General features: G+C 42.0%; 1 protein-coding gene across 1 annotated transcript in view; it reads right to left on the bottom strand.

Moving 5' to 3' along the window:
* The window catches only part of LOC308290160 (BICD family-like cargo adapter 1), a gene marked incomplete at both ends in the record, with an annotated part of 39100 nt that extends 27264 nt beyond the window's left edge, over window positions 1–11836 (bottom strand). The window contains 2 exons of the mRNA XM_080731935.1: window positions 6424–6639; window positions 11582–11836. Of these exons, the coding sequence (XP_080588061.1) occupies window positions 6424–6639; window positions 11582–11836 (471 nt within the window). The remainder of the gene's footprint in view (window positions 1–6423; window positions 6640–11581) is intronic.
* Window positions 11837–13106: the final 1270 nt, after the last annotated feature.

Here is a 13106-nt window from a genome sequence, read left to right as displayed (position 1 = left end):
CTTGTAGATCTGCTATTTTCAAACATTTTGTGCTTTTACTTTTGTTACCGATGGTCACGGACCACGGTCAATGAACATCTCAGGACGATAACCACAAATTAGACTGCTTATCTAGGTTGAGATCCGGAACCTTATGAAGCATAGGGAGCTCCACTGATCTCATTACACCCAGATTTGGCACAAACATGGGGATGAATTCATTCTACTATTATTGCCACCAAAATGTGGAATGCCCTATCTACCACCAGCAATCATAAAGGTGTGACTCCCTACTAGTACCGGTACCTCCTTCAAAACCGCCATAAAAGAGCACCTCTCCAGCTTGCTAAAATACATTTCCTTAAATATACTTTTACTGCTCCTAGTATTGATGATCTAGTATTATTATGTCTTTATATCTCTTGATGAATTGAATACACAGGACCACAATGGAAACAAGCCCTCAGTCAGGGTGTTATCCTTTTAGCATTATCATATAACTGTACCTCTGTACATTTTGCAAAAGGTTAATAAAGTATTCAATCAGGAACCGTTTCCGTCTCGCCGAGACTCATCCGTAGAGGGGTCTCGCGTCCCTCTGTGACCAGTAACAGGGGAGTAACAGGCTAGACTCCCTCACCAGCGTAAACACTGTTGCTGAGGCAAGCTACTTCCTGAGAAGACGGCAAGACGCGCTGTGATTGGCCGGTAGTGTATGATCCGCGATGTGATTGGCCGGTAGTGTATGAACTGGAGACAATGTATACAGAAAGATGCGGATGACGTAATTTTGACACGAATACCGGTCCCCGGCCAGGATCATAGAAAACATATATACAGAAGGCTTTAGGGGCTGAAATTCATGGAGTGGGTATTCTAAAACTTTAGCGATTTAATAGTTAGGACAATTTTAAGATTTGTTTAATTGGAAAAGTTACAGATTATAGCTTTAAGAGGTAACCGTATGTAACCGGGAATCGTTAAAATCCTAAAGGATCCCAACCAAAAACATGCTCTCATTTAGTGTGTGACGTCTGCTGAAGTGTGTTATTGCTTCTGAGTGATCATGACCAATATTGTAAATGACTCACCTCACCTTTCAGACTGCTGCTGGTTTTGTTTGTAAGGAGTTTAGTGTTCCTGTAAATGATGTGATTGCCCGAGAAGTGAATTTCTTAGTTTATCACATTAAAAGACTGTACTGTACTCCCTTTCCAGGCAAGCATTTCTGCTCCAGTAGAGTCATCATCTTATCTGTGTCAAGGGCTCAAGGCAGCTCTATACTGTACTTAACAATGACTCATTTCAAAGGCTCCTCAAAGCTTTGACCCACACATCCCAGAACTCCTCTCAGCAATGTGACAAATCAACAAAGCGGCCTTTAAAAAATCAACAGCAGTTTATGCTAAACTTAAAGACCCCAAATGGATTTCTTATTATAAGGCATAATATGATGTATTTGTATTGTATACTTTGTCTGATTTGCAGATGAACATGTTTAACTTACATTTTGAACATGAATACATAACCATTTAATACAGATTATGTTTTACTTCAACAAACATATTACAGATCCAAAACAAATACTTTTGCCTTCCGTTCCGTTCAATTTGTAATTTTCCTCATTGTGTGAGAGCTGTCTACTTTCATGTTTCCACAAATAAAATAAATGTGTATATTGTCTCTGTCGGGTGGAAACCACTATGTCCAAATCTGATACTTTTTCAGGATTCAAATTCAAAAGTAGCAAAAGTATACTTTTGTGTGACACTGCAGTATGACCAAGTAGGAAAGGTACTCACATGTTTTACTAAAGTAGTAGTAAGTATCAATACTACATTTGTATTACTACAATATAAAAATACTCTGTTACAAGTAAAAGAATTCAAAATGTACTTGAGTAAAAGTATGAAAGTGTTGACATCAAAATGTACTTAAAGTACTAAAAGTAAAAGTACAAAATGAAAATAGCTGATCTACAAGCTCACAACACGCATTGTGAGCTTGTAGATCGTCTATTTTCAAATAGCCAAAGTATAATATAGGGCTAAAGAAGTGGTTTATGTATGTTTATAATATTATAATATATATCTGCAAAATAACTAGTAACTAGTTTTAAAATAAATGCAGTGGAGTTAAAGTACAATATTTGGATCCAAGATGTAGTGGAGTAAAAAGTAAAAGTTGGAAATACTTAAGTAATAATACCTCAAAATTATACTTAAATACAGTACTTAAGTAAATGCACTTAGTTACTTTACACCACTGATGGGGTTTCTGACCGACAGACGTATAGCCCATATCTCACAGCTCTGACTCATGGAGACGAACTAAAGTATACAAATCCACACACTCAGACACACACTCACCGTGCCAGGCAGTGGAGCACACCACGCCACGCCACGCTATGCCACCACCAGGAGCAGCGCTACCATTCACGAGGAAGCCAGAGAGGCTCCCTGTGCCGCTCGCACCGTTGTTCCTCTGCTGCTATTCAGCCGTTCAGGGCCAGGCAGGCCAGGGGGCGTCCAGAACCAAAGAGAAGCCAGACAAACAAACCAATGTTTCCGCTGCTTCCTTCGTCAAAGGGGCCACGCCGGCAATTAGCCCACCCTTTTATCTAAATTGACATTTTCCTGCACCTCTGATGGCTGTATAACATGTGCAGTGCAGTAGCTATACTCAGTACTATTTTTAGTCTGTATAGCCTCAGGGCTGGAATAACATTCACATTTCCTCAATTCTGAGGACTGAGGAGGACCTTGAGAGTCAAAAGGAGGCGTAATTCCTGGCTCCATTTTTATGTCTGTGGGTTATCTATTCATTTCATTCCTCTCATAAGTAACAACACAGGGCGCTGAAGCTACTGGAGGTCGCTCTGCTCGGTCATGTTGTTATGTAACATCGTGACTACAGTATAATCATTAGCAGAACAATGCACTCCTCTAGTCAGCGGGCAACATACTTTACGATCAGCTCCACCAGTTTAACCCATTAAGGCAGATTCTACAACATGAATGTCCACTAAATCACTTGCCATGGACCCCAAAATGATTTGTATTTGGCCTGCCAGGGACTCCCACAAGAAGAGAAGATTTGTGTAAAAGAAAAACCTAAAACACTTGAGGATTACTGTTCTAAACAACTGTTCTAAATCCTTAGAGCTTTCTGAAAAACCTTCTGTATGATAGAGTCATAGAGATCACAGTTTATGTGTAAGCATTGTGATCAATAAAAGCATCAGTCAATCAACCAACCAACCAAACAAAGTTCAGACATCGTTGCAAGTACCCCTCTCCGCCGGAAGAGGGAATCAACAATACATGAAAGTTACGGACAGTAGCTTTAACTGATGACGATGATCAGAGATCAATAGGTCTGGGACATCAGGCGAGTGGTGGAACGACTTGAACGGAACAGATTGTGAGTCACCACAAGCTTGATTGAATGTGACTCATCTGCTTCTTCTCTACACGTCACTGAAGTCTCAAACATCTCAATTCACCATCGCATTGCAATAAATAAAAATTACTGTATTTTGTAATGGAAAGCTGCCTGCTTACAACACAACAGTGTGGGATCAAACTAATCGTTCTTGCATTCCTAAAGCTTGCACTGAATGAACTTGGTAAAACTGCATTCTACTATAACGCCTCTAGCTTATGGAACTCCCTCCAGCACTCTTGGGAGAGAAACCATCTGAGCCCTAGGATCCCTATTCTGGCGGCCAGCAGAGATTTGGTGTAAAGGAAGACAAAGGTGTGTGCCTACTAGTACTATAGAGACATGAGGATGGTTCTTCCCTCTCTTTAGGAATTTGATTTCAAGCCACTGTGTGTCAAGCTGTAACCGTTTTAACTGAACTGCTTATGTTCTTTTACTTGTATTATGCCTTGGAACTTTGGAAATGAGGGAAATCTCCGCTGTCTTTTGGAGAATAAAAAAAAGTTTGAAATGAAATGGAAAAACGTACAACTAATTCAAAAGCCTGCTGTACCAGAATCCCTCTTACTTATTTATGAGTGGGTTCATCTTCTCCCAGTTTAGGACTGGGTCATCAACTGCAATGATTTATTTACGCAACACTGCAGTGACCGGCTCCACCCACCCCTTTCTCTCTGGCAAAGGTGGTGGCGTCTTAATCTAAGAGGAACGCTTTCCTTATCTACATTCTGTTGCTTCCATTTGTAAACGATGCATCACACCATGGCCTTGCTCTGGGTTTTGCCCACAGCCTGGCTACGGCATGCGTTTTGGCCTTCGCTCTGGAGTAGATTAGAGACTGTGACAGACTGATACCTGGGAAAGTACACAGCGTCTCAGCATGCAGGTTGGATAACAGCCTCATGTCTTATCAGGCTTGGCTCGTGAACCAGTGCTAGTGGAGAACTGGCGTTTGTTTTGCACCAAGACTGAGTTTTACCTGGCTTTGCATCCAGATGTTGTCCATTTTAACTATAGTAACAAAACATTATTACATTCTTCAGTGCTGGAGTGGAAAGCCAAATGCCAAAGAAAGCTGAAAGTCCCCCCCAAACAAAAAAAATACAAGGATTCTATAAACATATTTTGCAGGGTGATTACTTCTGGTATATTGAAGGTGAACGTCAATATTTTGACTTTTTTGGCTATTTTCACTATTCCCATTCGCACTATTCTCATATTATACCTATGTACAGTAGTTTATATAGGGATGAAGTTGTTTAAGGAATACACTTAACACTTGGAATACGCTGAGAGAGTTCTTGTGGAGTTTATAAAAAGATTTTGTTTTGCTGTTGTTGATATTGGACCACTTTTTATTTCAAGTATTCTCTTTTTTTTTTTTTTTTTTTTAAGATTCTTCCTTCACTGTGAAGGAATGCAACACAAACCGAAATTCTCCATGAATGCAAGGCTTCACAGGATGAGTAATAGAGAAACATTCAGTTTGAGATTGAAGCATTCCTTTAACAAGGGCTCTATGCCTTACTCCTAATCATTTTAGGCATTTTTAATACTTGAAAAAAACATTTTAAAATAGTGAAAGTAGGACATCTACACACACTGTGAGCTTGTAGATTTGGCTAGGTACACTATTTTAAAATGTTTTTCAAAGTATAAAAAATTACTAAGAAGATTATAGATAAGGCATAAGGCGCCACAGAAGATAGGGCCCTCAGTAGCCTATAATTAGGTCAAAATACCCTGCATGTGGCCCAGGTTCTAAAGTAGCCTGACAGCGTGTCGCGGATTCGAGTCCCGTTCCCGACGACCTTTGCTGCATGTCTCTCCTCTCCCCGTGTCTCTCTCCCGCTTTCCTGTCAATCTTCACTTGAAAAATCTATCAATATGCCAGAAAAAAACTAAAACTAATATTTATTCAAATACCTAGTCTGCAGTGGTGTAAAGTAAATAAGTACATTTACTGTAATGTAAAATTGTCTTTACTTTCTAATTTCCAATACCTTTACTCCACATCTCAGATGCAAATATTGTACTTTTACTCCACTACACAACACTTTAGTTAGTAGTTACTTTGTAGATACTGTAGACGGATAGATTATTACAATACACATTAACCACTTTAACCCTATATAGACATTTCGGCCATTTGAAAATAGCCGATCTACAAGCTCACAATGCAGAACATACAAACTCTGCAGAAAGGCCCTTTCGCCAACCCCACCTCAGGTATGGGCACTGATGACGTGGAGGAGAGAAGGCCTCCAGCGCCCACAGCGTCCCCACCGTGGAGCCCAGGACCTTCTAGCTGTGGCGACAGCACCACCGTGCCCCCGCCACTGTAGATCTGCTATTTTCAAAAGATTATTACACATTTGAAAACTTGAAATGGGACATTCTGCATCATGAGTAACAATACTTTTGTACTTTTACTCAAGCACATTTTGAATTCTGGACTTTCACTTGTAAGGGTGCCACACCAAAATACCTACGAGAGTGGAATCCGCGTTCCGCCAATGCATTTCAATGAGAGTGAAGCGGTTTCATGCCAGCAGAGGATTTCTGCAAAAAACGCTCCCTTATCATTGAAATGCATTGGCGGAACGCGGATTCCACTCTCATAGGTATTTTGGTGTGAGGGCACCCTAACAGAGTATTTCTACGTTGCAGTACTGATACTTTTACTTAACTGATACATTTGAGCACTTTTTCCCACCACTGCCTGCCTGGCGTTCGTTGATTTCACATCGTCACTGTCGGGCAGAAAACTCGTATCTCCAAGTTTCAAATGTGTGCGTTTTTTTTCGTAAAGCAAAGATGTCGCACAAAAATAGCAGATCTACAAGCACACCGTTGTGTGCTTGTAGATCTGCTATTTTCACTAGTTTAAATATTTTTTTAAATGACAAAACGAACGGTTTTGGACATACAAGGTTTAATCCACCCAACAACGACGATATGTATTGTTTCACTCCAGATACTATGAGGAGGGAGACTCACGGTGCTGATCTGCTCGCGGAGCTGCTGGCTGTGTTCGTTGTGCTCCTGCTGGGCGTGTCTCTTGTCCCTGTGGGCGTCGCCCAGGGCCTGGGTGAGGAGCTCCACCTGGGAGCTCATCTCCCTCGTGTCCCGCTCCAGCTCCCCCACCTGGCTCTCCCACTGGGACTGCCGGCCCTCCAGCTTCACTCGCAGCTCATGCCGGCCCTGCTCCAGCTCCTGTGGGGGGTGAAGATGGGCAAGGAAGGTTTCGAATCGTTACCAAGGGTATAGTATCCGGCTTGCAAGTTGAGGCGATATAGGAAGTGACTTCAAGAGAAAGTTCATATGAATGGCCGCTATTATTCAAAAAACTACACATTACAGAAAAACCACTGAATGTTGAATGTTCCGGGTTTTTTGGGTGTAATTGAGGTCAGGAAAGTTCTTTTTTTTATGTCATGACCCCTTTAAAGTTAATACTATCAAGGCCGTAAAATCCCCCAAAAATATCTTCAACAAAATAAATAAAATGCATTCTTCATTTCTCCTATGAGTATCATACACTATTATAGGGAAGAGGAATCTTAAAATGTTATAACGAGGATCACAATGGTCATCGTTGACAACAAATACTGTATGTCAAAAGAACAACAGGAAAGAATTGGAGTAACAATGGAGATCACAATGGTCCATTTTCCCATACAAAACCAATAAAAAAGTGTGGTAAAAAATCTGGGTCAGTTATGGGATTTGACATTTATTTTTTTACAACGTATTATCACTGTTGACAATGACAACAATATGTTAAAAGAACAATGGGAAAGAATTGGAGAGACAGAGAAACAAGTACTCAATGGGTCTTCGCCTCAAATGTGACATATTTCCAAACAGCACTTGAATTTCTTCTGAACAGAAGTCAAGCCAAATTATGCTGAGGACAGATTAAAAGAGGAAGCGTAATTATTTGACTTTTGTCCAAAGCGCCTCAGACCTTTTCACACTTGACGACATAAACATTCTAAATGTGTCCAAGTTTATTTCCTTACAGACTGTTTGTGAACGTCAGTGGCTGACAGGACATAAACTTGAACCCAAGCTCTTCCCTAGCAACGCCATTCTACTGACGTCTATTTTACCACTTAAAACCACTCAGAGAGGCTCTGCACACTTAACACCGCAAACTATTACAGTGGCAAGTGTGTGTCACTGTAGAAAGAGAATGATTGTTGATTGAATGATTGAAGTTGTTTTCTAGACTTTTCCACAATAGGCAGAGACGAGACAAGTCACACGATAACCGGCAAATGTGTATTGAAACATTTTGCAATTCTCATAATCAATATGTATTGACAAATGTAGGCCTATTTCCCTGGGATGTGTTTTATTTTATCGCCTTTCCGAGTTCACTTTGATTTCATGGGCATTCTAAGCTTTGGGTTTAATATTGATGACATCAGATCAGGGATCTCCATATATGGGCATAAAAGGGACAAGGAAGGAATTCATTTGCAAGTGTGACTCGTGTCTCGTCTCCTCCGGGACATGGGCGCATGCAAGCATGGGCATGGGTGGCTGGGGACGCTGCTCCGTGGTCACGCGGCGGTGCTTGACGGCTCTTTGGCATGGGATAAACTTTCGCTTTGGCATGGGATCAACTTAGAGCAAAAACAATACACAATGAAAAATACTTCTGTCTTGAAGGTGATGTCAGAACAGGTCAGCTATATCCATATACTCCATACGTATGGAGTCCGTTGGAGTGTTCTTGAAGATCTTCCTAAAAAGTGTTTGTCCTCTCCCCTGGCCACCATGCACACATGTAAAGCATCTTTGAGCACTTAGAAAAGTGCTACATAAATTCCAGGTATTATTAGTATTTTAGTTGTACTTTACTATTTTCTGATTGTGAGTATTTGGATTAGGAATGGGTTTATGAGTTCTGTGTGATTGATGACATTTGATATGTTTGTTAGCCATTATTTCATGTGTGTGACTTTGGAGGAGCCATGACAGATATGGGTACACAAGGGAATACAAGAGTATCCTACAAAACGTGGCTCATGGCTCTTTATAGAAAACCACTGGTCATTACATTGGCATCAGAAGTGGGATGGCTTGATGAGTTGGAAGGGACCGAAGAATGCCCTGCACTTTCTGAGAAAAAGACTGGGAAGAGGCAGAAATGTCACAGGGCAAATGGCCTGCCTATAACTGGAAGCGCTTATTATGAAGTGGCGGTCACAGCGCCACTTCATAATAAGTGATATAATAAGTTATATCACTGAAAACGGAAACGCTGATGATCTCAACTACTGGCCAGAGGGCGGCAGTAGATTGAGTTTGCTGGAAGAGGTCAATGCCAATGGCGTCTAAAAACATGTTGCTAGACTTGGGGGTTTTCAAGGAAGCTGCTGATCTCTGCTAATGGGACAACAGACAGACAGCCACGACTACTGACACCAGGAGGTCATCCTCATTCACCGCCAGGCTTCGACAATGTGCCAACACAGGAGCTGTTCTCTCCCTGGTCCGCAAAGGAATCCTGCCCGACTTCACGCTGGCGGACAACCAGGACGAATGCATAATCAGAATGGATCTATAGTAGAACGATAGGGAGCCATGGTGGTGGAAATTAAACAGGCCTCCATATGAGTTTGTGGTCTGGTGACACTGGCTCTTCAGCATCGCTATCGTAAAGGAGCTAGTTATGTCAGCACCCAACCACCAGTAAAGGAGGCGTGGCCACCGACGACAGCAGCCACAGCCAAGGCACCGTTACATTGATACAGCCGCCTGCTCGGAATACCACTGGGTCAACTGGGGGCTCCTACCAGCTGGGTTCAACTCCACAGCTGACTGGAGCTGACAGCAGTTTTCCAAAGATGAGGAGACGGTAACAGAAGACAGGGACAGCGATATCCCTGCAGCACCAGAACTCATGGTTCTCAACCGGGTCCGGGGATTAGATTAAATCCGGTCCAACGCCCTGAATCAGTGGTAGGCAACAGGTGGCCTGTGGGCTGGAACTGGCCTGCCAGAGATGATATCTGGCCGGACAAATTATTTTGTAAATCATTTAAAATAGCTGATTGACAGTCCAGATAGGACATGGACAGCAATAGCTTCGAATTGATAACCGGAACCGGGTAGTATGAACAAATAGTTTAATTTCCATTCTTTGAACGTTATGTTTTCACTGTTAACTTTCCTCTTGAGACTTTTTGATGAAAAACGTCACAAACCAAAGATGTTTCGCATGCCTTAAAATAAATTATACATTGTCTCTCTCCGTTCTAAGGGACCCTGATCCCTGAACCATGAAAGAGCTCTTGTACGAAAAGGTCTCCAGATTAAATATTATTTTGAAACGTTTTGATTAAAGTGCCACATTCAAGGATGCAGAGCCCTGCATTACATAAACATTTCTGTGTGCACTTGTAACCTTTGATTCCACCTGCTTTTCTATCAATTGTTATGTAAGGGAAATATTCGCACATCCACTGGATGGGTGCAGGTGCGTTGGATAGTGAATAGTGAATACTGAGGCAATCATGAAAAGATATTTCATGAACAAAAAATCCCGCACTCTGCTCTTGCTCAGCTGCTCATCTTTATTTCACTTGAATTTCAATTATCAATTGTTATGCCACGCACGCACGCACGCAAGCACGCACGCACGCACGCACGCACGCACACACACACGCACAGCGCACACACACACACACACACACACACACACGCACACGCACACGCAAAGCGCACACACACACACACACACACACACACACACACACACACACACACACACACACACACACACACACACACTTTTATAACAAAATAGTAGTTATTATTATTTCATATAAGGATGTTTGTTCCAGGTCTAAATTAGCCATTGATTGTATTCTGGCCCACCATCTAATGTCTTTGAAAAGGTTTGGCGTTCAAATTGACTTGCTGGCCCCTGGTGTAAAAGGTCTACAGTAGTAAGGTAGATGGAGAAGAGAGCTGGGTGGCGATATAGGATGTAGGCACCCACCAGACAGCACTGCCATGGGGGCATCACAGCCTCTGGGTCCCACGGGGATACGAGGGAGGCGTCCACCTCAGCATCAAGGGACTTTAAGTTGGTTGAGTGGGATACTGGAGGTTTGAGAGGTATGTCTGTGGGGAGATTCACCAATTCTGAGGCACGCTCTGTTTTAGTCACCGCGTTTTGTTGTGCTTTCTGAATAGCCTATTTTATTTCAATACTATCTTTTTATTGAGACTTTCTTCTTTTCTTTTAACCAGATCAAGAAGGTATATATTTGGGTTGGGTCAGTATGATGTTTGTAATAAACTACTAAACACAGATTTTAAATGTATGAGTTAGGTCAACTTGTTTGATAACAGTATCACTTGTCACTTCAAAGGTAGCCTCCTGGTATTCAAGTATCATAAAATACCCAGACGATATCAATATTTAGTTGATAACTAGGCTATAATCCCTGTGGAAATTAACCAGCTGGGGAGCATTGTAGGTCTACTGATAACATGATGAGCAGATATCAGATAGCAGAGAGAACAAGGTCTATAGGCTATCTGTCTGCACCTATATGATGGCATCATACCTACATTCTCTTTTTTGGGGGGCCCTTAACCTCCCAAAAAAGAATGAACCATTTTATGAGACAGCAATTTATACTAACGGATCGAGTGTCACTTCACTTCATAGCCTTCCCTTGGCAAAGCGACAGTGGTAACATTATGAACCACAGTAGGCCTACATGTCTGCATAATAACCTCGCCCAGTCGCCCTCCACGATAACTCCGACTGAGGAGTTATCGTTTTATCATAAACGAAAGTTTTACATGCAGTGAACAAAAACAGCCAGACCACAGATGGAACAATTATAGCTTACGCGCGTGTTTTGAGCGAGAATTCGTCCATTGATTGCATATGATGGGAAAACCAACTGTAATAGCGGTAATTACACACAAGAAAAAACAAAAATCCTTATCAAAACATTTATGTGTAACTCTGAGAATGTACAAATGCAACCAAACGGACCATGACAGCCACTCAACCAGGATCCCAGTTTGCTTGCATGTGTGTACACTCTCTCGGATAGCCAAACTTGCCGTGCGTATTTTACGCGCAAATAATAACCAACTTAAAAACGTTCTTCTTCCTTACCTCCAGCTTGTCCTGGTAGTGTTCGTGCAGTTTGTCGCATTGTTCCTTCAGCTGCCGGTTCTCCAGGAGCAGAGCGTTCCCCAGCTGCGCCGCCAGGAGCACCTCTTCCTCCTTTTGTTTGAGGGCAGCTAAAAGTTCATCGGGGTCCCGGCGGTGATAATCCGCTATTTCCTCCACAGCACCGTAGTCCAAGTAGAAGTCCTCTTCCAGCTCCATCTTCTGCGATTTGAATGCCCACTCGTCCAGTCGATCCATAATAAAAACAGCTTCAAACAAAAGCCCTAGGCTGTTGAATACTAAATACTTGTTTAAAAAATATAGTATAAAAAAGGAAAAAAAGAAAACAAAAAAAGATGAAAAGAAAATTTACAAGTTGAAGTGAGACATAATAAAAGTGGAGCTGTAATAAACTATGCCACCTGTCCTGTTCACCTGCTCCTTGTCCTGTCGCACACAGCCTGAGTGAGTGGAGTAGTGGAGTCAAAATGAACCTGTCTCTCTGGCATGTGAGTGAAAGTAGGTTGGTCCTTTTAGTTTATTGTCACTTGCAGGTGACAGTGACTCGCCCGTGCAGGGAGGGAGGGAGGCTGGCTCCAATTCCAATACAACCTCCCCAGAGAGGGTGGCTTTGCTCCACTGCCTGGTAACTAACTGACTGACACCTGTTCACGACAATACGGCCTATACAGTGTACTGTAATTACAGGCTGGAATGAAACTATTGTTGTTAAAAAGTAAACTAATCTCACTGACAATACATCTCAGTTGCATACCTGCCTAGGCTGTAGTCCTCTCTCAATTTTCAATTCAATTCAAAGGGCTTTATATTGCATTGGCATGATAAAACAGTCTATAGACCTACGTTTACATTGCCAAAGCAGAAGTGTACACAGTAAATACTATATTAATCAATATAATACAATCAAAATAAAAAAAATATATATCTCTGTCTCTGTCTGTACTCCCTTCTCTCTCTATCTCCTTCCCTGTCTGTCCTCCCTTCAATCTCTCTCTCTCTCTCTCTCTCTCTCTCTCTCCAATCTCTCTGTCCCTCTAGTCTACAGTATCTCTCTGTCCCTCTGTCTGTCTTTCCGTCTCTGTCTGTCTGTCTGTCTGTCTGTCTGTCTGTCTGTCTGTCTGTCTCTCTCTCTCTCTCTCTCTCTCTCTCTCTCTCTCTCTCTCTCCCTCTCTCTCAATCTCTGTAGACTGTCTGTCTGGATGTCAGTCTGTCTGACTCCCACCCCCTGTGCCCCTCTTATGTTGTGTTTTGTGTCTCTAGTGTACAACACTGCATATTCAGAGAGCACACAAGTGTGTAATATATGGGTGGGTGACGTGACGTAACGTTTTCGCTGTCCTCGGTGTCAAACATGTATAAATAAAAAATATATTTGTCAAAAACCTTCTGAATATTGTGCAGGACATTAAGCTTTATGTGAACTTACTCAAGATTAAAACATTTCATTCCCCATTTCTTCAGAATCTTCAACCAAACATGGCAAGACTCATATGGTGTGACTGTCCTG

This window comes from Nannobrachium achirus (genome assembly GCF_963921795.1).
Source record: "Nannobrachium achirus genome assembly, chromosome: 8".
NCBI lineage: Eukaryota > Metazoa > Chordata > Actinopteri > Myctophiformes > Myctophidae > Nannobrachium > Nannobrachium achirus.
This window is presented reverse-complemented; position numbering and strand designations above follow the sequence as displayed.